At 46.4% G+C, this 25,667-nt stretch overlaps 1 protein-coding gene across 3 annotated transcripts in view; it reads left to right on the top strand.

The window, feature by feature from the left end:
• The window catches only part of CREBBP (CREB binding protein), a 29,398-nt gene extending 6,290 nt beyond the window's left edge, over positions 1 to 23,108 (top strand). The window contains exons 2-31 of one of the 3 annotated variants that reach the window (XM_072120159.1): positions 5,287 to 5,969; positions 9,811 to 9,963; positions 10,044 to 10,293; positions 10,384 to 10,497; positions 10,603 to 10,827; positions 10,906 to 11,005; positions 11,142 to 11,288; positions 12,904 to 13,021; positions 13,363 to 13,558; positions 13,672 to 13,725; positions 13,843 to 13,967; positions 14,057 to 14,236; positions 14,341 to 14,778; positions 14,887 to 15,060; positions 15,213 to 15,396; positions 15,479 to 15,597; positions 15,739 to 15,978; positions 16,060 to 16,148; positions 16,581 to 16,661; positions 16,769 to 16,825; positions 16,910 to 16,987; positions 17,302 to 17,369; positions 17,466 to 17,616; positions 17,707 to 17,853; positions 17,945 to 18,058; positions 18,359 to 18,524; positions 18,708 to 18,875; positions 18,961 to 19,122; positions 19,379 to 19,660; positions 19,748 to 23,108. In XM_072120159.1, the coding sequence (XP_071976260.1) occupies positions 5,287 to 5,969; positions 9,811 to 9,963; positions 10,044 to 10,293; positions 10,384 to 10,497; positions 10,603 to 10,827; positions 10,906 to 11,005; positions 11,142 to 11,288; positions 12,904 to 13,021; positions 13,363 to 13,558; positions 13,672 to 13,725; positions 13,843 to 13,967; positions 14,057 to 14,236; positions 14,341 to 14,778; positions 14,887 to 15,060; positions 15,213 to 15,396; positions 15,479 to 15,597; positions 15,739 to 15,978; positions 16,060 to 16,148; positions 16,581 to 16,661; positions 16,769 to 16,825; positions 16,910 to 16,987; positions 17,302 to 17,369; positions 17,466 to 17,616; positions 17,707 to 17,853; positions 17,945 to 18,058; positions 18,359 to 18,524; positions 18,708 to 18,875; positions 18,961 to 19,122; positions 19,379 to 19,660; positions 19,748 to 21,850 (7,166 nt within the window). In that variant the 3' untranslated portion in view covers positions 21,851 to 23,108. Of the gene's footprint in view, positions 1 to 5,286; positions 5,970 to 9,810; positions 9,964 to 10,043; positions 10,294 to 10,383; positions 10,498 to 10,602; positions 10,828 to 10,905; positions 11,006 to 11,141; positions 11,289 to 12,903; positions 13,022 to 13,362; positions 13,559 to 13,671; positions 13,726 to 13,842; positions 13,968 to 14,056; positions 14,237 to 14,337; positions 14,779 to 14,886; positions 15,061 to 15,212; positions 15,397 to 15,478; positions 15,598 to 15,738; positions 15,979 to 16,059; positions 16,149 to 16,580; positions 16,662 to 16,768; positions 16,826 to 16,909; positions 16,988 to 17,301; positions 17,370 to 17,465; positions 17,617 to 17,706; positions 17,854 to 17,944; positions 18,059 to 18,358; positions 18,525 to 18,707; positions 18,876 to 18,960; positions 19,123 to 19,378; positions 19,661 to 19,747 lie in introns of all 3 variants that reach the window. The other 2 variants (XM_072120161.1, XM_072120158.1) reach the window with 2 other exon arrangements.
• Positions 23,109 to 25,667: the final 2,559 nt, after the last annotated feature.

Here is a 25,667-nt window from a genome sequence, read left to right as displayed (position 1 = left end):
GCCGGAGCCAAGTGCTGGTGCGTCCCCCGTGCTTGTCATAACCGCACTTCCTCCCGGGGCCGCTCTGATTTCAGTGGTCTGTGTGATAACAATCCTCCTGCCAATAGCAAGTTCCCTCTTCACAACAATGAATGAGCGATTGTGATTGCTGTGACTCGGCACGAGCCGCTGTGTAATGCGTCGCCCCCCAGCATACACATGGGATACTTCAGCCCCACCTGTGGCTTTACAGCTGCTGTCTATCTGGGCATGCTGGGAGTTGTAGTTTCTCCAGCCACTGCAAAACTAGAATGTACCAGCGTCATCCAGATGTGTAGGCATTTGGTTATGGAGATGAGGTGGCCCCTCATCTGATGCTCTGCAGGTTCCCTCTGGTCTCATAGTGAACGGATAGCGACGAGTTTTACTTTTAACCCATTCCTGTCCTTTACCAAAAACTTTTTCCCCCCTTATTCCCTATTCGAAGAAAACCCCTTTTAATAAGTATCTTGTATCCAGAATCCCCAAAATCTAATATTGATGTCCTGCTCTGTGCAATGGTCATCTACATCCTCATCCCTGAAAATTTGGGCTCCTCCGTCAAAATTGCTTGCAAAATCGCTCCCTAAATGTTATTTAAACTATTACCGTTTTGGGTTGGCTTTTGCTTCACAATTTCGCTCACTCTGAATCACTACGACTACTACAACTCCCAGCATCCTCCGGCAGTCCCACAATATGTTCCTCTGATTTTATTTTTTTTTCAGATGCTCCGTATGTGTCGACAGCCACTCCACCATGTGCGGTGGCACCTGTTGCTAAGCAACAGCCTAAACTTATTTGTACATTGCTTAGCAACTGTTGCCGGATTTTTTTTATTTTTTCTTTCCCCCCTCCTCTAGGCACCATTTTAACAAAATTTGGGGAATGTAAAATGCATTAAAATCAATTAGTGAATCCTTTTAGCGCTGTTGTGTGTGATGAGCGGCACCGTAGTACGGGGATGGTAAAGCGGAGGTGTGAAAGCCGGTGTCTTGCACGTTGTTATTCTGCACAGTCGGCTGCTGCCATTCAGCTTTCTGGTAGATGAAAGGCGCCCAGCGGGGGGGTGCTGACCTCTTCATAGACGAGGGAGGCAAGGTCGCGGGTGCCATGCCAGCAGCGCGTCCACTCTACGAGCCTCCGCTGAGATTATTAGGAGGTGTTCACATGCAGCAGATTTGTTGCAAATGTTTCTGCACCGCAAACTGATTCACCCTAATAGGTTTACTGTCACATACCCTCAGGCCCTGGCATCCCCGGTGTCGTGTCTTCCTGGCACGCCACACTTTGTGTACTAAGGGCTGTAAGTACAGAGATCTTAATGCAATGTACACAGGAGGCTGCCAAGTGCCGGGGGTCAGCAGCCGCTTCACACTTTATTCTGGGGTTTTGATCTGACGCGTAACGTGCGCTCAACATCATCCCTCACTATTGATCCGGGGGACATTAGGGTTGTTTGCTTTATTTTAATTATATCTGTTGTCTCTTTCCTGACTGCTGCTCAAGTATGTGATATAGAGGACCCCTCCCTAAATAGGTCACTCCTATGAGATTGGTGGGGTGTGATACCTGCCTGGAACTCCAACTAATAAGCGGACCCCGGCACTGCTCATGGCGTCGATTATGTAGCACCCATCGTGCTCTGTCCTCTTGACTTGCTGTTCTTTTTTGGCGTTCCCGGCCTGCGCATGTTATATACGGCACAGTTGGACATAAAGGGATTTTCCAGTTTATATAACGGATGAAACCGTTCGCACGTGACATCCCTCACACCCCAGGACCCTAGTCGTCCACAAACTTCTTCCTCCTCTTGGTGAATTGCTTTTGGAGGTAAGTTTAGCTTAAGGCTATTCATGTTTCACCCAATTCTTCCCATACACATGCACACTTGGCTCGGCTATGCTTGCATGTGTTCTCGTGCGCCACTATTTTCACCAGGCAGATTATTGCCTGAAAATACTAAAGATCCGGCAGGTCGTCATCCAGAAGGCCTGACCCCTTCTTCTCCTGCCTCCATCAGCAGTCAGTGGACCCTCTTCTATACAGGTCATCTGCTCATGTGATGTACTTTTAGGCACTGTTCACACCAGTGTCATGGCTTTTTACAGGCGTTTTTGTGTGACTTCTTTGGCAGGAGCAGTTTCCATTGCTTTTGCTAAAAATATCACACAGACCCCATTAGTACAAGTGTTACATGGCCTGTTCCTGCCATCAATAACATCAGGACACAGAGATGCTGGAGAGTTTTGTAGTTTACTAGTCGTAGGCCCGGCGCACGTGGGTTTTGTGCTGAGGGGGGGACGGGGGGGGGGGAGAGTATATGGTAGGACTGTAACTTTTTGGTGATTTGCTGAGGGAATTGGATAATTGGAAAAATAAACAAGGAATCCCCCCAATGTTGGATGAAACGTGTTCTCCCAGAACTTTGATTTTCTGGCTTTTAAGCTCCTCCAATAAAGCGACTGGTTATTGCATATTTCCACAAGGAATATTAAACTCGAGTTCCTTTGTTTCCAGGCGCCGGCTGCCAAGAAATATACAGCGCGAAGGGGTTACATGCAACCCTCATGCCTTATCCCTAATTCACCTTTGTAAGTTTCCTGAGGTCATCGCGTCTGGTTCCTTCAAGAGCCGATGATTTAATGGCAGCTCAGGAAGTGAGGAGAGATACTATACTCCGCAAGGCTTTGTGGTTAACTTGCAACTTTCTCCCCCCCCCCCCCTCATTCAGAAGTTTTTAGGACTGTGGGGAAGGGGTGTTGTGCAATTGTAATGCACGCATGGGGGGCTTTGTTAGAGTCTGCCTTTTAACTCTGTAGTGATCCCTACAATCGCTGGATGATTTTACCGGAAGTCAGAATTTTGGAGAAATTGTAACTTCCGCTCTGTGTCCATTGTCCTCTCATCTGAATGTACAGGCTCGGTCGTCTTCAGTGTTGTGACCATTTTGTAATTGCTGATGTATCGCCAACCTATTCTGCAGCGCGGTTGACTTCCAGATCTCCTAGGAAGCCATAGGAGACTCCATGCTTAGGTGTCCCTGGTTGGATTTGATCCCAGGACTAGTGAACTGCAGGGCGATGTGCCGGCTACTACAGTCCACTGCCCAGGCACGTTATATTACCATGTATGCTGGGTATATAGCAGATCTATCCTATATACTCAGGAGGTTGTTCACCAGCATGACTTATTACACCTCCCGCCACGTTCATTAACCTGCACACTTGGCTGAGCATGCATGTTTTTAGTGGACATCAGTTGGGATAGCTTTTTCCTGGACAGCTATTCATGGTTTATGGCTTTTCATAGATTTGAGTCACGCTTTGCTTGTTGTGCATTTCTAACATTTGTGATGTCTAGTTAAACTTTTTCTAAACTTTTTTTGTATAACCTTAGAATAGGTGGTCCATATCGGTATGAGGGGGTCCTACACCTTACACTCCTATCAGTTGGCTCCCTGAAGTGGCTGCGATGCTCTGATTACGACGCTACACTTGGTATAGAGTGGAGACTACAATGCTAAGCTTTTCAATAGCCGGACAACCCCTTTAAATAGTTGGCCCTGTATAGGCATTTGTTACCTGCAGCTATGAGGACATGCTGGGAGTTGTAGTGCTATCATACACTCAGACCTGTTCTTTGCGTTTGAATTGTCCATTTCATGCTCAGATGTCGGACGCCTCGTCTTGACTATAGAGTTGCGGTTCCTTAATCTCCCCTCCCGCTCTTGTGGTTCTTAATCTCAGGGTTTGATTTGGGATTAGGGACGTAGCGCTCGCAGGTTGATATTATGATCATGATCCTATTAATGGCAGATCGTTTTAATGTACACAACCCTGACATTAGTAACCACTGAGGCTTATGTAATTTCTGGCAAGTGTAGAGCGGCGGCCAGGAGTAACATGCAGCCTGCTGCGTCTGTCCCAAAGTTTACGTCTGAAGAAGTGGAGGGTGAAATGATTAACCCGGGTCGGAACGAATGGTCTGTGGTCTCTGTATTCGGAGTGGGTGTTTGACAGATCTGCATGGGCTGGACCTTCTTAAAGGGTTTTGTGAATGTTAAAAATGGTCACCTATCCATATGATACATGGTCAGTTTTAGATTTGGCTGGTCTCCTTTTTGCAACTCCTAGACGAGCCCCTTAAATGTTTGTCGTCAGCCAGAGATCCTCTAATGAAGATTATACATTGAGTAGTTACATTGAGTGTCCCATCCCCATCCTTTGGTGGAGTTTACCCTCCTAACCCAAATCTGAATGTTAATCCTGCATAATTTAGGGAATTGTGTTAGACGCTCTAGACCCATCCTGTGCAGTCTACTAGAAGAGTCCCGTGTAATGAAGGATCCCTGGGCTGGCGCGCTGCCATTTCCTCGGAGCGTCTTCCTTGTCGCACAAGTGGGGGCGATGTTTTCGGCTCTTTGATCTGCTTGCATGTTATAATGTGGTGTTACGCAGCTTGCCGCAGCTGTACAACTTGGCTTGTAATTGCCGTACAATTGTCACAACCCTAACTTTACCGCTCGCCACGTGCTGGATTAAAGTCGTCTTATTCATTACAATCCTATCCCCTATTAAAGGGGTTGTCTGGAGGTTGCAAAACATGGCTGCTTTCTCCCAAAAAGTGCTCTCCTCCTGATCATGTGTAGTTCCTGGTATTTCACCTAATCTCCATTCATCTCTATACAGCAGAGCTGTAATACCAGCATAAACCCTGGTCTGGTGCTATGTTTGGAAATAAAGAAGCCACGGTTTTCATCCTCTGAGCAACCACTTTTTAAAGGAAATCTACCACCAGGATGAAGGATTGTAAACCAAGCACACTGATATATTGGTGTGTGCCCCCTATGGCAGGACCTGCTCTTCTCTTAGCTTGAGAATTATGCAAATGAGCCTGAGAGTTTCAGGCTCGTTTGCATAATTGTTAACGTCTTTTAAAAACGAGGGAATGGGAAGCTTGGAGAAGAGCAGATCCTGCCAGAGGGGGCGCACACCAGAATGACTGTGTGCTTGGTTTACAATCCTTCATCCTGGTGGTCGGTTTCCTTTTAAATCTTCCCTGTGCATTGTGTAACTATGAAAGGAACTGCAGGCCTCCCTATTATTGTGAATGAGCTGCTACTACATAGAGACCCGAGAAGTGGATGCTGGGGGTCCAGGACGTGTGTTCTGCACTTATGTTGGCCATAACTTCTTGAGACTTGTGTATACTGTAATATGTGATCGGGCACTTACTCGTTACTCATGCATTTTCTTTTCTTTCCAGATTTTTCATTCTTCGACTTGGAAAATGACCTTCCAGATGAGTTGATTCCTAATGGAGATCTGGGGCTCTTGAACACTGGCGGAGGACTAGGACAAGATGCATCTTCCCAAAACAAGCCGCTTTCAGATCTGCTACGCGGCGGGAATCCTGGACTCGGAATGGGGAGAGGGGGCTCTGGTAGCCCCGTACAACAAACTATGGGAGCTCAAGGCCAGCAGAACAGCCCTGGCCTTGGCAACCTGGGAGGCCTCAACAAGAGTCCCCTCAACCAAGGACTGGCTGCAAATTCTCCATCTGGATTAAACAAGCCTCAAGCTGGCACCCCTGGTCCGTCTGTTCCCACATCACAGTCTCAAAAGCAAGTTGGCATGGTGGCGGGCAGTCCTGTTCAACAGGGATCTGCGGGTATGTGCATGAACTCCAACTTTAACCAAGGGCATCAAGCATTGTTGAATAACAACTCCGGGCACACACTAATGAACCAAGCCCAGCCGACGCAGGGACAGGTACTAAACGGCTCATTGGGACCTGCAAACAGAGGTCGGGGCGCAGGTTTACAGTACAGTTCACCTGCCATGCAAGCGAACCCCGGGAGCGTTCTCGCCGAAACATTAACCCAAGGGACGGCGAGTATGCCGACCCACGCAGGAATGCCTACCAGCCAGCCGGGACCCATGGCCAAGGTAGGTGCAACTTTTATATTGTCTATTACAGCTATGGACTTTAGATCGGTCTAAAAGTAGCCGTAAAGTTTTAGCTTTCCACTGGAGGATGGACCCAACTCCCCACACGGATACACTCCGTGGAGAACTGGCCATTGCCAAAACCCTAGTGGGGGATTATGTTGTTTCTTGTGTGTTCCCATTAGAGCCGCTGAAATATCGTCAGTCCTGTCACGTGCCTCCAGTATATGGCATCACAGTGCTCCAGCAGTCACTTCATGGTTATTGTTTTCAACATTATAAAACCTTATATACATCATCTTTCATTGGATGCTCGTAACATAGTCATTGGATTGTACACAGACTTCATAAATCAGATTGGTGTTGGGCCTGTTGGATGCAGGCAGCGTGTATTTGTCTCTCACCATGGCCAATACTACCGATCCCCTTGGACCTACAAATGCAGAGCTCGGGAGTGTGATCCGGAAGAACCTGTTGCTAAGAGAAGATTAAAAATGAAATGCAACCTCCTGTTCTTTAGGACGCAGTCACACAGGTGCTTAAAAACGCATTGCAACCGCTGAAGAGAGATTTGCCTAATGGAACAGCTGTTTACAAAACACAAATGTTAATGCTTGAACGCACAAAATATGTTAACACGTGTGTTAACATGATGTTAACAGTTGCAATTTATAAATGTGATTGTTAACAGCTGTTTAATTTGGCAAATTTCTCTCCAGCTGGTGGAGCGCGTGAACGTGTGACTGCGCCTTTACTATCCTCGGTGTTGACCTCCATTAGTGCTATTCTGCATGTTCTAGATTGGACTGTAAATTGAAGTAACAAAACACTACATAACTTTATTTTAAGGGGGTTTCTGCTCTCCCTTTTCATACTCTCAGAATAGGTGACTGGTACGTGCTTTGTGGGGGGTCTGACACCCAAACCTTACACCTTTCATCTGTTCTTTTACAACGGAGCATATACAGTGGAGAAAGCGCAACCAAATGGCTTTATCCGTTGAATAGCGACTATAATGGGGCTGAGACTTCTTTCTAGTATAGAGGAAAGTCCTCTGCACAAAAAGTGACCTGAATGAAAAATCCCTTTTAAATGGTGACGCATTAAACCAATTCTGAGCCACCTAAAGTGGTACATAGGTTAGTAATGGCTCTTGTGCTTTCTGCATGTGGTGCGGTAGTTCATATCTTACCAATGCAGATTAACCCTCCTCTGATAGGAAGAGAATGGTATCTATAGTGTCGCCTATAGGAAGGTCATCACCGGCTTTCTAGTGTCCCTCTAAATCTTTTTCTTCCCTCTGACAGTTGTTTTACCATAGGGCCATTGCCTTTAACCCCTCTTTACATAAGAAGGCACAAGGGGCAGTGACTGAACCTGTGCCATACTATTACATTCTGCTTGTGGCATCCGCTCCCAGGCGCAGCTGAGGCCAGAAGCTGCGGGTTTTAGCTGTATATTATAGCTAACGTCCACCTTTAACGCCCTGATCAAAAATTCCTCCGACTGCGGTTGTTGACCCCTTACATGTCATAGTCACTGGATCATAACCTCCAATGTCAGACCCAGGGTCCTACAAGTGCCCAGGAGCTGCGTGCTGCCCTGCCTCCAGGCAGGAGCGGGCTGTAACCTATTGAGCAGGCACAGTGTGTTACATAATACAGTACAATACATCTGTATGACAGTGTTAGCTCAATATGAGTGAGAGGCTATTTCCAATACACACCTAATAAAGTTTTTTAAAAAATCGCAAAACCCCCACATATTTGGTACGGCCGCGTCCTTACGATCTGCACAATAAATCTGAAACCTTATAGGACCCGCTCAGTGAACGGCGTTATCAAATTTTTGGCAAGTTGTTTTAAATTTTTTTATATTTTCTTCAAATACTTTCACTGAAAGTGATTAAAAGAAATGGTTTTGCTGAAAAGTCGTCGCTTAAAAAAAAAAAAAAAAAAACCCTCAACCAGCTCTGTCAACTGAAAAATCTCATCAATGAGCTTAAAGACCCATGAAAATTAAGTATTTTTAAAGTACATGTAATTTCCCAGATAATAAGCCCTTAGATTCACACGACCGCAGGGGGAGCGTATGGCCGCACATATGTCCCCCATAGACTGGCAATGGCCGGACAGAGCGATATGTTGCCGCTCCGTATCACCATACGGATCTTTTCCACGTGTTACGGGCCGTGCACCATGGATCTCTACGGAGAGGGAAGGGGGTCACCCCATCTCCTCCATCGCGGCTGACGTATACCCGCTAAATAAATTATTATATAGCCTTAAATAAGTGAGAATGCAAATCTGCTCCCTTCAGCACCCTGACGTGTGCCCATACAGCAGGTTACCACCACAAATTGGGTGTTGTCAGACTCAGGAGAAATTGTCTATCAAACTTTTGTGGATCGTTTTTAGTATTTTTAAAAAAAAAATACATTCATTACACAAAAAAAACCCCTTTAAATTTCAAAATTACACCTGAATTTGTTTTTGGCCCCGGAAACAATGAAAAGCTTAACAAACTGCATAAAAGTTGTTTTGAAGCGTTGAGGGTGTAGTTTCTAAAATGGGATAATTTATCAGGTTTCACTATTTTGGCTTCTCAAAGTAACTTGGATCCCAAGCAGGTCCATCCAAAAGTATGATTTTTGCATTTTTTTTTTTTAATGAAAAGTAGAAACAAATGTGAGATCATTGCCAAATTTCTTTCATAATTAAACACAAAACCTACCACCCAAATTGTTCAAATAACACGAAGTCTCAAAATCCCCTGGATAGGTTAGTGTTCCGAAGTTATAACCACTTAGGCTAAATTCACATGAACGCGTGCCCTCCATACCGTACCGCCCCTCTCCATAGAGAAACATGCTGCATGACACTGTATTCTGGGAAAAGATAGGACATGTCCTATGTTTTCCCCAGGTACAGTGTCGCACATATGCTGCACCGTACCGCTCCATACTGCGCCATGTGCCCAATGCGGGCCTATGGGGGGAGGCTTATACGGCCGTATATTCGTCCTCCAGCAGACGTCTGAATGCAGCCAGGGCAGATCTGAAAAACTGGGCCTTGTCAGGAAGGTGCAAAGTGTCCAAGTTGCTAAGGGGTTAAACCGCCCAATTCCATTTTGACCTGTAAAAGATAATCTGCATTTTTTTAATTGATTTCCCTCGATCCAAAAAAATATGTGAATGAAGCTTATTAAATGTATGTGAAGATCGCACCTCTGCATAGATATTATCCTGTCCAAAAAGTGTCATAGCCAGGGACCTTCTCCCCCTGGTGCCGCCGCTTTGTAATGGATGTGTAGATGGGCTCGGCTCTTCAGGGCATAGAGCGGCGCTGACGTGTAACACCTTCTATTTGCTTAGCAGTTTGTGAAATGTTTCTGGTCTGGGCTGCGGCACCTTCCCTCTTCTCTGCGGAGAGATGAAAGGAGTCTTGGCGCTAATCTAATCCCCCCTCTCTGGTTTGGGTTGAGCTGGCCCACAGCTCCCCATACATTCCTGTATGGAGGTCTGGTATAGTGAGAGAATTTGTCATTACTTTCTGCTACTGGAGGGGCTGACTTGTGGGTCCCCCAATAATCCCAATAATAAGGGGGCTGTAGTAACTGGTACCAGGGTGCTACCATCCAAGCAATGACTGCAGAGGTGCCTTGCTAGGTTATGATTGCTGCCCATTATTCTTGTCTGTATTTTAGATCTAAAAATGTAGCACCCCTCTCCACCTCTTACATATTGTGTAAAGTCAGTGGTGCCACTATATGGGTCAGCACATCATGGCGGCCACCTCCAGATATTCACATGTTCTCATGTTTGTGCATTTCTCTCCCATAGATGGGACTCCAAGGCAACAACGGCCCTTTTGGGCAGCAAATACGAGCCCAGGGGATCAATCCTCAGCTTCCCAACAAGCCTCCCATGGCAAATAGCCTTCCCCCCTTCCCGTCTGATATGAAAAGCTCACCGGTCGCCAATGTTCCCAACATGGTAAGTTGTAAGAGTTCACCTGGTATCTGCGGCCTGAATATCGGGAATGTGATTTGACGTTTGTTTTCTCTGTTTTGCAGTCTCCTTTGCAAGCGCAAGTTCAGCAAGTTGGCATTGGCGCTACACCATCTATGGGAACCGGCCCCACTGCCGACCCTGAGAAACGAAAACTCATCCAGCAGCAGCTGGTTCTCTTGCTGCATGCCCACAAGTGTCAACGGCGCGAGCAAACCAACGGCGAGATGCGAGACTGTGCCCTGCCCCACTGCCGCACTATGAAGAACGTGCTCAATCATATGACGCACTGTCAGGCCGGGAAAGCTTGCCAAGGTATGGGGTCTCCACTCAAGGCGTCGCATGAGTTTGTTTTTCTCGTAGCAGAGTACAGTTCTTACCTATGTGTTCTCATTCTCTCCCTAGTCGCTCACTGCGCTTCCTCAAGACAAATAATTTCCCACTGGAAGAACTGTACGCGGCATGACTGTCCTGTGTGCCTCCCCTTGAAGAACGCCAGCGACAAAAGGAACCAGCAGCGTGAGTATCCGGTCTCTTAATAGTCACCATGAAGTATTACATAGTGGTCTGCATACACGGATGATGATGTCCTACAAGAGACTAATGTGCCTCTGTTATCTTCAGCTATTCTCGGATCGCCTTCCAGTGGGGTGCAGAATCCCATTGGGGCGGGAGGTGGAACCCAACAAACCGCTCCGTCCCTCAGCAGCCCCAATCCTATTGATCCCAGCTCCATGCAGAGGGCGTACGCTGCGCTGGGTCTTCCTTATGGTAACCAGTCTCAGGGCCCTGGGCAGCAGCAGGCGCAGTCTCAAGTTCATCAGCAGATACGCGGCATCAATACAATGAGTAAGTGTCAAGACTGTGAGCCTGTAGACCCGTAAGAATCTTCTCCTGTAACTAAATGGGTTTTCCTTGGCCGTGTAGGTGGGAATCAGATAAACCTCTCTGCCGGTGGGATGGCGACTGAACAACAGACTAACCTGATCAATGAAGCTTCTCTTCCCAATGCCCTGGCAAATACAAAGTAAGTTACCAAAACTTTACAGCTTAAATCTACTGGCTGTATTGTATTGTGACCACAAGGAGGTTTTAATGTCTTATCTATGTATGTACAAAAAAAATTAACTTGGCCTAAATGTTTTTTTTTTTTCCTGTGGCAGCTCCCTTTTGAGCGATGGTAACAATCCCAGCGCTGTTGGCAACTTGGGTACAATGCCTACAGCGGCACCGCCATCTACAACAGGGGTTAGGAAAGCCTGGCATGAGCATGTGACCCAGGACCTCCGAAACCATCTGGTCCACAAATTGTAAGTAGGCTATGGGAACCCTAATATTACTATATGTTCTGATAACAGACTCTCGGAGGGACTTGGATTTTTATTTTGACTTGTCTTTTTCTGTACTTTTATTTATTTTATTTTTTTTGGGGCGGGTGGGTGTTTGTTGCAGTGTTCCTTAACCAGTTAAGGACCGGGCCCTTTCCCGTTTTTTCATTTCCATTTTTCATTCCCCACCTTCAAAAATCTATAACTTTTTTATTTTTACACGTAAAAAGCTGTGTGACGGCTCGTTTTTTGCGTAACAAATTGCACTTCATAGTGATGGTATTAAATATTCCATGCCATGTACTGGGAAGCGGGAAAAAAATTCCAAATGCAGTGAAAATGGTGAAAAACGCATTTGTGTCGTATTCTTGTGAGCTTGGATATTACGGCTTTCACTTCACGCCACAAATGACATGTCTACTTTATTCTTTGGGTCAGTACGATTACAGGGATACCAAATTTGTATAGGTTTTATAATGTTTTCATACATTTACAAAAATTAATACCTCATGAACAAATTTTTTTTTTTTTTTTTTTGCCGTCTTCTTGTGCTTATAACTTTTTCATACTTTGGTGTATGGAGTTGAGGGTGGTGTCATCTTTTGCGACTTTTGATGATGTTTTCAATGATATTATTTTTAGGACTGTACGACCTTTTGATCACTTTTTATAGAATTTAAAAAAAAAATTTTAAATGGCAAAAAAGTGCCAGTTTTGACTTTGGACGCGGGGTTAAACACAGTGAAAAAAACGTTGTTATATTTTGATAGATCAGGCATTTTCGGACGCGGCGATATCTAATGTGTTTATGATTTTTACTGTTTATTTATATTTATATCAGTTTTTTTAACTTTTTTTTTAATTTTTATTTTTACTATTTTTCAGGTACTTTAACCCTAGGTAGTCTGATCGATCCTACCATATACTGCCATACTACAGTATGGCAGTATATGGGGATTTTGCTCCTCATACATTACAATGTGCTGATAGCACATTGTAATGAATGGGTTAACCCGAAGTAGCTTCGGGTCTTCGTGAGACCCGAAGCTACCATGGCAACGGATCGCCGCTCCCCGATGACGTCACGGGGAGCGGCGATCCTCGGCAAGATGGCGGCGCATGCCGGCGGCGTTCTGCAAGAAAACACCCGCGATCGGTGCCGGCACCGATCGCGGGTGTTACCGGTAAGCCTTTGCTGCAATATGCAGCAGAGACTTACCGGCTATGGAGAGGGCTCGGCCCGCGAGCCCTCTCCATGCATCGGAACGCGACCGCCGCCGTCAATACACGGCGGGCGGTCGCGACCTGGTTAATGTATCTTTCCAATGAGTGGTTTTCTTTGTTTTACAACTTTTTTTTGAGCAAATTAGAGACTTTTTAGGTGTAAAGCGAAGTACAACTGACTCCATGTTTAGTTCCATAAAAATAAAAAGGCAAAAGAGAGACAAAGAAAAAAAATATATGCATCACAACGGCAAATTTGGAAAGCTACAAAGCACTGCTATATTATCTCGACTTCAGCCAACTTTAAAAAGTGGCCATAGAAAACAAATGATACATGTGCCCCATAGAATATCTGTTTTCTTCCCTTTTACAGAGTCCAAGCAATCTTCCCTACACCTGACCCTGCAGCCCTGAAAGACCGGCGAATGGAAAACCTGGTGGCTTACGCCCGCAAAGTGGAGGGCGACATGTACGAGTCGGCCAACAGCAGGGTATGTGATGGATCATGCAGAGCAAATAATTGTAGATAAGTGGCATATGTTATAACAATACAATGATTGGAGGTACAACTACTGAAACTGAGGTAGGTACCTGCAGCACGGCCCAACTATATTAACCAAAGTTGTGTGTTACCTGCTCTGAGATGCCCCTTGCGACCATCCGCGCAGGTAACTGTAAAGTAAATTGGGCTGTACTGTAGTGACTTGGAGAATGTTCTGCAGGTTAAAGGAGTGGTCTCCACCCTGAGGAGCTGTCATACATCCCTGATGGGTGCATTTTAAAAATGCCAATTTTGCAATTTGTGGTATTTACTCTTGTGTCTGCCATCCAGGATGAATATTACCACTTGCTTGCCGAAAAAATCTACAAAATCCAGAAGGAACTAGAAGAGAAACGAAGGTCGCGTTTGCAGAAACAAGGCATTCTGGGTAACCAGACTCCTCTCCAGACACCTGGTACTCAGGCCCCAGCTCTTCCACAGACAGCTGCGGCAGCTCTTGGCCAAGCACAGCCTGTCCGGCCAGCCAGTAAGTTCCAGGGAGTCTATAAACCTGTATTGAAGACAAGATTGACCTGGCACACCCAAGATTTTTAGAATCAAGATTGCTTATCGGCTTTTATATTTCCCCCCCCCCCCCAGATGGCCCCCTCCCGATGTCTCCGGTTCCCATGAACAGGATGCAGCTGCCTTCAGGTAAGAAGACCTAACAGCACCCTAAAATTTCTTTGATTTTTAGGTTTGTGTATCTACATGCTCTGTGCATAACACAAAGTTTTTCTTCTATAAAAGTTTGCCCTTCTTTTTCTCTAGGAATGAACCAGTTTAATAACATGCCCATCGGAAATGTACAGATACCTCCTGCTCCGATGGGACCTCGTGCTGCATCCCCGCTCAACCACCCCACGCAAATGAACAACATGGGATCTGTGCCAGCGGTAAGTAACTAATGCAACAGGGCACAATATGCTCGGGCAGGTTTCTAAAGGATTTGTACTAAGTCTCTGCTGGTTATTTCTTTCTATAGATGGCCATGTCTCCTTCCCGTATGTCCCAGCCACAGACCATGATGGGTGCACATGGCAATAATATGATGGGTCCAGCACAGACTCAGAATCAGTTCATGCAACAAGGACAGTTTCAGACCAATAATGCTGGCTTAGGAGTGACCCTGGGGCAAACAGGAGCAGCGGCCGCCGTGTCACAGGTAAAAGGCTCAAATCACATATTTTTATTTTTTTCCTTTGGCTTAGTTAATGGGTTGAAATTGGGACTGAATCTTAATAATATGCTTTTTCATTTCTTCAGCAGGGACAAGCACCAACTGCATCTTTGCCCATAAGCAACTCCATGAATATACTGGGCCCCCAAACCAGTCAGCTTCCAAGGCCGGCCCTCTCCCAGTCTCCCCTCCATCAGGCCCCTCATCAGACGCCTCCTGCAGTCACGGCTGCCGCTGCTGGTATGCCTCCTGTTCAGCACCCAACACCAACCGGCATGACCCCACCACAGCCAGCAGCACCGGCCCAGCCTTCCACTCCGCTGCCACCCGCTGGACAGACCCCAGCTCCCACACCTGGCTCTGTTCCTAATGCCATGCAGACACCGAGCACCCCAACAGTGCAGGCGGCTGCTCAGGCTCAGCTCACTCCAAAGCCTCCTACACCTGTGCCCAGCCAATCTGTGCCCACCCCACAGCCATCTCTGCTGCAACCAACCTCTGTGCATGCGGCTGCCCCTGGCACTCCTGTGAGTATATAATGGTTTATATGGGTCGCTGTGTGTATTGAACATCTTGTAGTTAGTGTATTATACGCTAATCGGCTTCTAGTAAAGGCTTATTGCTTGTGTTTGCAGCTTTCTCAGGCAGCTGCAAGTGTTGACAACCGTGTGCCTACACCTGCCTCGGTGGCCAGCACCGACAACCAATCGGCCCCTGATCATCCAGTGGCTGATGTCAAACAAGAAATCAAAGTCGAAGAGCCAGACCCCTGTGACAACCCAGTGGAGCCCAAAACAGAGGTAAGCAAGGTAAGCAAGATTGTGCCCTCCTGCCCCAGAGGATAGACTCTAGTGCTCAGAATTGAAATCTAAGTAGATATCCTTTTAAAGGGATGTAGAATCATTCTTGCAGATATTTGACTTTAATTTACTTAATATTTTACTTAATTATACTTTTATAGGTGGAAGCAGAGGTCCCCACTCAGGTAAAGGAAGCACCGGCCGAAGGAACAGAAACAAAACCAGAACCAATGGAAGTTGAGGAAAAGAAGCCGGAGGTAAAAGCAGAAGTCAAGGAAGAGGAGGAGAATGCAAGTAATAACACTACCCCTCCGTCCACGTCGCCTTTTCAACCACGAAAAAAGAGTATGTGCCAATAATAATTCGTTATATATAATTTTATTTTTATATGTGCAAACTATTTTAATGTGGAATTCTTCTATTTCAGTATTTAAGCCGGAGGAGCTGCGCCAAGCCCTGATGCCTACCCTTGAAGCACTATATCGGCAAGATCCAGAGTCATTGCCTTTCCGACAGCCGGTGGATCCCCAGTTGCTCGGCATACCAGTGAGTAACCGGACTCAATGTTAATGGAACCTGATTATGGCTCCATCATCCATTGTGATTGATGCTTCCTTTTGTAATGGAGATGGATTACATGGTAGATCCCGAGTCCACATACTAACACTCCAATGCTATTTGTTCCAGGATTATTTCGATATTGTGAAGAACCCCATGGACTTATCCACTATAAAGCGGAAGCTTGATACGGGACAGTACCAAGAGCCGTGGCAGTATGTGGATGATGTGTGGCTCATGTTCAACAACGCCTGGCTCTATAACCGCAAGACGTCCCGTGTTTACAAGTACTGCACTAAACTCGCCGAGGTGTTTGAGCAGGAGATCGACCCTGTTATGCAGTCACTGGGCTACTGCTGTGGGCGGAAGGTGAGACGCCGATTTCTGACTCTATTTAGGTGATGGAGAAATAATCTGATCTTACTGAACATGTTGTCTTTTTCTTCTCAGTTTGAGTTTTCACCACAGACCTTGTGCTGTTACGGGAAGCAGCTATGTACAATCCCTCGGGATGCTGCTTACTTCAGCTATCAGAACAGGTAACGTGAAGGGCCAGGTCTTTTCCAGGCCTTGTATGTGCATTGCTTTCTGTTCATGTGTTTGATACGGTTACAGATTTTCTGAGTCCATAACCTCTAGACAACCGCTTTGGGTTGCTCCTACAAGGGGTGATCAGGATTTTCTGTTCCTGGCTTTTCCTCAATATAAGCCAGCGATAACTGACCACCAGTTGTCCAAACCCCACACAGATTTGGGGTCCTATTGACAGTGACCCAGCCAAAAGCAGTTTAACTATGACTATGACTACCATTTACTTTCACAGGGACAATGTCCCTGATCAGGTTCATAGGGAACATAATGGCCATTTGAGGTTCAACACCCAGAAATGTGATGTAAATGTGTCTTATCCGAATCCTGGATACCTGTTAGTATTTTATTCATAATGAAAATTTCATTGTTTCCCATGTTAGATATCACTTCTGTGAAAAGTGTTTCACTGAGATTCAGGGGGACAACGTAACTCTAGGAGAAGATCCTGCCCAGCCTCAAACGTAAGTGATTTTGTCTCCATTTCTCCACTCCTGATCCAACTTGGGTGATATCCAGCTAATATGCTGGGTGGGATAAGGGACTCATTTTTTTTTTTTCTTTTCTTTAGGACAATCTCTAAAGATCAGTTTGAGAAAAAGAAGAATGACATGCTGGATCCTGAGCCGTGAGTGTCCCTCCTGCAGATTGGAGTCTATCTCATACTTCCTCTGCAGCTTTTACATTCCCCTTTTTGCTCTGTTTTCTCCAGGTTTGTGGATTGTAAAGAATGTGGGAGGAAGATGCATCAGATTTGTGTGCTACACTACGACATTATTTGGCCATCTGGGTAAGTTCATGTCTTCCCATGCTCCTCTGACCATAATAACATGTAATGCCAGCCCATGTATGCAGTTATTTTAGCCAAATGCTCATTCCGGTAACTACTCCCTCTCCTGACACGTGCATACTCTGCTTTGTATGAGTGTGTGTTATGAGTGGGGAGAGGGGAGTAGTAGACGTCCAACATACCTGGTTTGCCATCGGGAAAGATTCTGGAAGAAATACAGTAGATAGTCAGAGGGCTTGGCAAAATCTCTAGTATTCTAGTGTCTGCATTTTTAGCCAGTGGTTTGATGTGTTCTTCTATCCTTCTCCTCAAAGATTTGTCTGTGATAACTGTTTGAAGAAAACTGGAAGGGCACGGAAGGAGAACAAGTTTTGTGCAAAGAGTAAGTGTCTCCCTAGTAACTATAATGGTGACTAGTGCATGGACATTGCTGATTCCTGTGCTGCACCCTCTACATGGATGATGTTCTGTTCTTCAGGGCTCCAAACAACTCGACTAGGAAGTCATCTTGAGGACCGTGTAAATAAGTTCCTTCGGAGGCAGAATCATCCTGAAGCAGGAGAGGTTTCGGTCAGGGTGGTGGCCAGTTCTGATAAGACGGTGGAAGTCAAACCTGGCATGAAATCCAGGTATAAAAATGTTTGTGCACCCAGTTATAATGTATTGTCCGTTATGGATTCTGTATATTGACATTGTCTTGATCTCTTGTTTTACTTAAGATTTGTAGATACGGGCGAGATGCCGGAGTCCTTTCCTTACCGTACTAAGGCACTTTTTGCCTTTGAGGAGATTGATGGAGTGGACGTGTGTTTTTTCGGCATGCATGTGCAAGAATATGGCTCCGATTGCCCGCTCCCCAACACTAGGTAACCTGTGGCTGCATATAATGGATTTGTGCTCTCCGTAGGATTGAGGTTTACAGAGATTACAAGGAGTCTCAACTTTGTCTTTCTACAGACGCGTCTACATCTCATACCTGGACAGTATTCACTTCTTCCGGCCGCGGAGCCTCCGGACAGCTGTGTACCATGAGATACTCATTGGCTATCTGGAATATGTGAAGAAACTTGGGTAACTCCTCATTCTCACTACAGTGATGGCAGATGGTTGTAGTTCTCTATATAGTCAGTATGTGCCACAGTACAAGGAAAACTTCCCTGCGCTTAAGGCCCTTCAATTCTTACGGGTCCCACAGGTCCTATCGCTAGTAATTTAGAGAAATCAAATCCTAGTTCTATGATATCACTTTAACCCTGGTACATAATGATATATTGAAATGCTTTGATAGTCCAGACAATCCAGTTATTCAGCGTATTACTATGAGATGTAGACTGATTTCTGTTATAACTCCCCTATTTTTCTATCATTCAGCTATGTCACGGGACATATCTGGGCCTGTCCTCCTAGTGAGGGAGATGATTATATCTTTCACTGTCACCCACCCGACCAGAAAATTCCCAAGCCTAAACGTTTACAGGAGTGGTACAAAAAGATGCTGGACAAAGCCTTTGCAGAACGTATTATACATGACTATAAGGTAAAGTATGGTGCATTCCATAGGGGGGGGGGGGGGGGGGGGGCTTTCCATATTTGGGACCTTTCTCCTTATGTCAACTCTGACTCCCTCATGTTAAATTATGATATAATGGGGGTTTTGTTTTGGAAAATCCCTTTATTAACCACAGCTTCTTAACAAGTCTTGCTGCATGTTGCCGTACAGGACATATTTAAGCAGGCCACAGAGGACCGTCTCACCAGTGCCAAGGAGCTTCCATATTTTGAAGGGGACTTCTGGCCCAATGTACTGGAAGAAAGCATCAAAGAGCTGGAGCAGGAGGAAGAAGAGAGGAAAAAGGAGGAGAGCACGGCCGCATGTGAGATCCCAGAGGTAAGCTGCTGAGTGCATGGTATTAACCTCATATAGAGTTATGTGTCATCTATATGACTATTAATGGTGACTTCTGACACTGCAGGGCTGCCAGGGAGACAGCAAGAACGCCAAGAAGAAAAACAACAAAAAGACGAATAAGAATAAAAGCAGTATGAGCCGGGCAAACAAGAAGAAAACTAGCATGCCCAACGTGTGCAACGATCTGAGCCAGAAACTGTATGCAACCATGGAGAAGCATAAAGAGGTAAGAATTCAATGCTACTTAGAAGTCAATTTGTACTTAATGCCAGGGTTGGTCTTATGTCTCGTGTGTGATAGAGGGACCCCCACTGATCCTTAAATTGCACACAGCCCCTTCTGTCTTGCCATGTGCAAGGGTTTTAAAGGAACTCTCAGCTGATTTATTGTATGCATGGTACAGGGCCTGAAGGGAAGGAGCACAACCTATTTTCATTGTATTCCTAGTACCTGCAGTCATTATTTTGTGATTTATTTTGCAGGTGTTTTTTGTCATCCACTTCTATGCGGGTCCAGTAATCAACTCCCTTCCACCTATTGTGGATCCTGATCCACTTCTAAGCTGCGATTTGATGGATGGACGAGACGCGTTCCTGACCCTGGCCCGGGACAAGCACTGGGAATTCTCCTCACTCCGTCGCTCCAAGTGGTCCACGCTGTGTATGTTGGTGGAGCTGCACACACAGGGACAAGACCGGTTTGTGTACACCTGCAACGAATGCAAGAACCATGTGGAGACACGCTGGCATTGTACTGTATGTGAGGTAAGTGTGTCCACTAGTAAATCGTGGAGTATTGTGGCGCTTTGCGTTTGCTGCAACGGTCTTAACCCTTTCTGTATTTCTTTTCAGGATTATGATCTGTGTGTGAACTGCTACAACTGCAAGAACCATGAGCACAAGATGGTCAAATGGGGCCTGGGTCTGGACGACGAGAGCAATAGTCAAGGAGAAGCGCAGTCTAAGAGCCCGCAGGAATCGCGGCGCCTCAGTATCCAGCGCTGCATCCAGTCATTGGTACACGCCTGCCAGTGTCGCAATGCCAACTGCTCGCTTCCTTCGTGTCAGAAGATGAAGAGAGTTGTCCAGCATACAAAGGGTTGCAAGCGCAAAACGAACGGAGGGTGTCCTGTCTGCAAGCAGCTTATTGCATTGTGTTGCTACCACGCAAAACACTGCCAGGAGAACAAGTGCCCTGTTCCCTTCTGTCTCAACATCAAACAGAAGCTGCGGCAGCAGCAGATACAACACCGGCTGCAGCAGGCCCAGCTCATGAGGCGGCGGATGGCGACTATGAACACACGAACTGTTCCTCAACAGCCTCTACCTTCCCCTACGCCTGCAACTCCTGGAACGCCCACACAACAGCCCAGTACTCCACAGACTCCGCAGCCTGCCCCTCAGCCTTCTCCTGGAGGAATGGCCTCTCCAGGCTTCCCTAGTGTGGCCAGGACTCAGCCTACCAATGTGGCATCGCAGGGAAAGCCTACAAATTCATTGCCTGTAGTTCCTCCCCAACCTACTGTGCAGCCGCCCCCAGCTGCAGTTGCAGCCGCCCGTCAGATAGAGCTGGAGGCGCAACAACAGCAGCAGCTCTATCGGGTTACAAATATTGAGGGCATGCCCAGCGTACGCCCTGGCATGGTGAATCCAACTGTTGCAAATGTAAACTCATTACAGCAAATGGGTATGACTGTGCCACGGCCCGGTCCGATCAATCCCCCTCCCATCATGACAGGCATGCAGCCCGGACAGTGGTCTACGAATCCAATGCCTCAACAGACTCAATTACAGCAAAATATCCAGCGTCCAGCCGTGATGCAAATGACTGCTGCCCAGCAAGCCGTGGCGGGGCCTCGAATGCAAGGAGTTCCGCAGCAGCAGCCGCGCAACATATCGCCCAATGCTTTGCAAGACCTTCTCCGCACCCTCAAGTCTCCCAGCTCTCCCCAGCAGCAGCAACAGGTGCTCAATATCTTGAAGTCCAACCCCCAGTTAATGGCTGCTTTTATCAAGCAAAGAACTGCAAAATATGCGGCCAATCAGCCCGGCATGCAGCCCCAGCAGGCACCGCAGCAGCCACCGCAGCAGCCTGGCATGCATCCTCAGCCAGGGCTGCAGAACATGAATCCCATGCAAGTTGGCGTGCAGAGGCCCAACGTTCCTCAACAACAGCCAGGAATGAACCCGCAGAGCCAGGGCATCGGCCTCATGAATTCAGGTCACAATCCCAGTTTAGCAAATATGAACCCACAGTATCGAGAAATGTTACGGCGGCAAATAATGCAGCAGCAACAGCAGCAGAGCGGAGCAGGGATGGCGGGCGGGATGGCAGCTCACGCGCAGTTCCAGCAGCCGCAAGGAGGATACCCGCAATCTCAGCAAGCTCTACAGCAACAACGGATGCAACACCTCTCCATTCAGAGCGGACCTATGGGGCAGATCCCGCAGATGGCACAGCAAGGATTGGGCACGGATGGGACGCCGCCAAGCCTTCAGCAAGCCTTGCGGATTCAGCAGCAGCTCAAGCAGCAGATCGCTTCCGGCGGGCAGCCTAATCCCATGAGTCCTCAGCAGCACCTCCTGACGGGCCAGCCCCCGAATACTCACCTTCCCCCTGGCCAACAGATCGCAACCTCCCTGAGCAATCAGGTGCGCTCGCCCGCCCCCGTCCAGTCCCCCCGCCCGCAGTCCCAGCCGCCACATTCCAGCCCTTCACCTCGTGTACAGCCGCAGCCTTCTCCCCACCACGTCTCCCCGCAGACGGGCTCGCCTCACCCCGGCCTGGCAGCTTCAATAGGAACCTCCTTAGACCAGGGCCACCTGGGAAACCCCGAACAGAGCGCCATGCTTCCCCAACTCAACCCCCCCAACCGTGGGGCCCTCACAAATGACTTGTCTCTTGTTGGAGATACTTCAGGGGACACCTTGGAAAAGTTTGTCGAGGGATTGTAGCATCCACAAAAGAGAAAAAATGGCAGCGAACTAGAGAACTGCAATGGGGGAGCGGAAGGGGGTTCCCTTTCTCTCTGTCCCCCCACATTTGTTATATATAAATATAAATATATAAATATCTATCCCTCCCATTCCTTCCATCCCTTTTAACGGACACTTTGTTTTAATTTTTATTTGCCTACTCATTGCTGGTCTGCACATCAGGGACACAGGGCCTCAGTCTGGACTGAGACCGCCGCCCACTTGCCAGATTTCAAAGCCGGCAGTGTCGTAGAGGATGGCAGAGCGCTGCTGAGCACCGCCTTCACCTTTCTCTTGCATTGTCAGTGGCTGCTCTGAGTTTTCAACACAACTGAACCTATTTGTGTATCGGGGAATTTTTAAGTTTTATGTATTTTGTTTTTGTTTTGTTTTTTTCCTTTTATTTCGCTCTCCGGCCCGACGGCCCAAAATTTACCGCCTCGAGATGTCAAAACTACCACCGCGAGCGGGGGGGGGGGAGGGGGCAACCGGCCCAGGTGCGATAGAGGAACTACCCTTCTTCCATCCTCACTCTATATATAGAGTGGGATATATACCGGCTCCTTCTCTGCCAGATTGGTGCGGTCTTGCGTCTGGCAGTGAAGGGGTGAACTCTTTTAATTACGCTGATGTGTGTAATGATATAATTTTTTTTTTTTTGAGGACTTGTCTTATCCGGGGGTGTTCTCCTGCAGCTACGAGAGCCTAAAACAAAGTTGGAGGGAGGGGGGGGTCACTTCTGCCACTTGTAACTACCATTAATCTTGTTCCAATCTGGGAATTTTTTTTGTGGGTCATTTTGTAAAAAAAAATTTAAATAAGGGGAGGGGTTTGGGTGAAGGATGCTGTATAAAAAAAACGAGAAAAACTCTCATGGTTTATACTTTACTTTTTCTTGGTCTTTCTGGCGACCCCAGACAGAAGAACGCTCTTCCACCAAACGTTCCCATCCCCCCCCCCCCCCCCCCCCCACCGATTCCTCTCCATCCCCATGTACAGAGTCCGAAATCGTGCAATCCGATTTCACCCTCCTATAGAAATATTTCTCCCCTTTATTTTATTATAATTATTTTTTTTATTTTATTTTCAGTTTTGGTTTTGTAAAGGTTTGGGGCTTGTCATGGAATATGGCTTCTCCTTTCAAACTTTGGAACTGTGTAATAAGTAACACTTCTTCGGGAATTGAAAATCCGAGCAAATCAGAGTGGAAATCCGTGCTGTTTCCTTCCCCCCATTTTTAGGCGCTGGGAAAAAACACAAAAAAAGAGACTGAATCATTGTACAGAATGGTAGGAGGCGCGACCAGGAGCATTTCTTAACCTATGACATTGTCAGCCACTTTGCTGTCAGGTGGGAGAGGCGATTGCGTCCCTCTGGCAGGGAAGGGGTGGGAATACTGTCTTGACAGCAGCTATTTTCATGCTGAGTAAAAGTGTACATGGTATTAAAACTTCAGTGTTCTGGGTTTTTTCTTTTCCCCTCCCCCCCCCCCCTCCCTTTTTCCTCTTCTTTTTTTGTTGTTTTGTTATGAAGATGCTGGGTTTTTTTGGACATTGTATGCTGGACTATGCATGTTTTTTTTTTTTAATTGTATATAAAGTATTGCTTAAAATCGATAAATTACTGAAATTTTTACCCTGTAGTTTTGTTCCTTACAACCCCCCAGGACCGTGGCTCGTGAGGCCAAGGGGCTAAGAGTCTGCCGCACACGGCTATTGGTCATTGCTGCTGATTCTGAAAAGTCGTCTTTTTAAGAAAAGTGAAGAAAGTTGGGCTTTACTGCATTGATAGGGGGTGCTCAATAGATGGCATATTATAGAGCAAGAGTGGCTGAGCAGACCTTAGTGTTCTGTGTGCAGGTAGTATATTTATGCAGGGTGTCCTATCTGCTCTGTTTTCTCCTGCTCTATAACATGCTGAATGCAGATAGGGCATTATGTGCAATCCACAGGCAGCATATTATAGAGAAGGATGAGCTGTGCAGATAGGACACTATGTACAATCTGCAGGCAGCATGTTATAGAGCAGGAGGAGCTGAATAGTTTCATAGCTTTATGGGGGAGCAATTTCTGTGTAGATTGATATTGATTTCAGTTAAATATTTTGCATAGTTAGTGTCCTTTTTTCAGTCAGAGTGGACACTGATATTTTGGTGCAGCACAACAGAGGAATGTACTGAAATTTGCCTCAATTTAAAATAGCTTGGTCATCACTTTTAAGTCCTGTAAGGGTGCGGTCACACATCGCTTCTATCGCATGCGTTTAAAAATGTGATGCGACAGCTGAAAAGAGATTTGCCTAGTTAAACATCTGTCAACAATTGAGTTTACAAAATGTGACCATTAACGCATTGTTAACATTTGTGTTTTGTAAACTCAAGTGTTAACAGCTGTTTAATTAGGCAAATCTCTCTTCAGCTGGCGTTAGAAGCGACGTGTGACTGCACCCTTAGGGTGATGCCACACATGGCGTTTTGGTCCGTTTTTAAGCAGTCCACGGGTTTGAAACGCCACCACCCTTGGGGTCAGATTCGGTGATTATGATGTTCTCTCAAGTGGAGAAGGCTGATAATCATTGAGTATTAGTGGCACCCGCTGCACTCCTTGAAATCCAGAAGTGACATTGATGGAGCGTGAGATCTGACACATGCGTTTTTATATCACTCTTCAAAGCAAACGCAGAGTTACATGAAAACGCCTGCGTCAGAACGCACCATGATTCTTTTCCCCCAGATCTAGATATTAAAGGGGTTGGCCACTTTACCTCATGTATTGTGTCGTGTATGAGGTAATTTACTTATATACATCTACTAATGTTCTGCTCCGCTTAACGTGAAGCCTCCTGTCTTTTACCTCATCAGCCAGAGATTCCTGTTCATAAAATGGCGGCAGATGGAGGGTCATGTGATCTCTATCTGTCCATGAGCAATCACCCTGCCAGGACCTTGATCTTATATTCGTCAATACCATCATAAGGTCCTGGCAGGGTGATGGCTACTTCATGGACAGGATTCTCTGGCTGATGAGGTAATAGACAGGAGACCTCAGTTATCATATCAAGAAAGTAAAACTTTTAGATGTATGTTGATAAATTTCCTCATCTTATCCCTCCCCCTGCAGCTCAGGGTTACTGCTTCCCTTGCCTTACAATGTCCTGCTGATACTGCTCACTCCTCTAATTCTGGCGCTGCTTCCCTTATCTGCTGGTGAAATGTTTACTTGTCAAATATGTGGTTATACTGTTAAAATATATATGTATGAACCGGACCACATACCAGTCCTAGAGATGTCTCAGAAGATGATCCTGAACATGGAACTTTACCCCTTTTTCATCTACCAGATCAGAACATTTCTAGCCTGTGGTTCTGTCTACAACAATCTGCTAATTGGATCATAGAAATGGGTTTCTTTCACAGTTTTGACTTTTCAGTTTATATATTTTTAATCACTGTGTCCCTTTGTACATAAGTAAAAGGGCCTCTACCACCACGATGAAGTGTATGCAAATGAGCCTGAGGGGCTCTATAATTGTTAATGGGACCTGAAGCTCCTTGGGTTCATTTGCATACAGTCTTTCTTCCCCTCCCAAACATGTTATAGCATTGGGGTGGGTGAAGCTCTTTGTCTTACAAAGAGCTATAATGTTACACATTCTGTGAGCTCCCCCTAGTGGTGGCTGCAGGCACCGAAAACATAAGTGCCACCCATGTTCAAGGTCAAAAGTAAGTAGTAGATTTGTGTATGGGAGCATTGCTCACAGGGGCAGGGGTGTCAGTGCTTCCATGTCTAATATCCTG

Source organism: Engystomops pustulosus, chromosome 8 (assembly GCF_040894005.1).
Source record: "Engystomops pustulosus chromosome 8, aEngPut4.maternal, whole genome shotgun sequence".
Lineage (NCBI taxonomy): Eukaryota > Metazoa > Chordata > Amphibia > Anura > Leptodactylidae > Engystomops > Engystomops pustulosus.
Note: the sequence above shows the minus strand (reverse complement) of the source record. Positions and strands in the feature narration are given on the sequence as shown.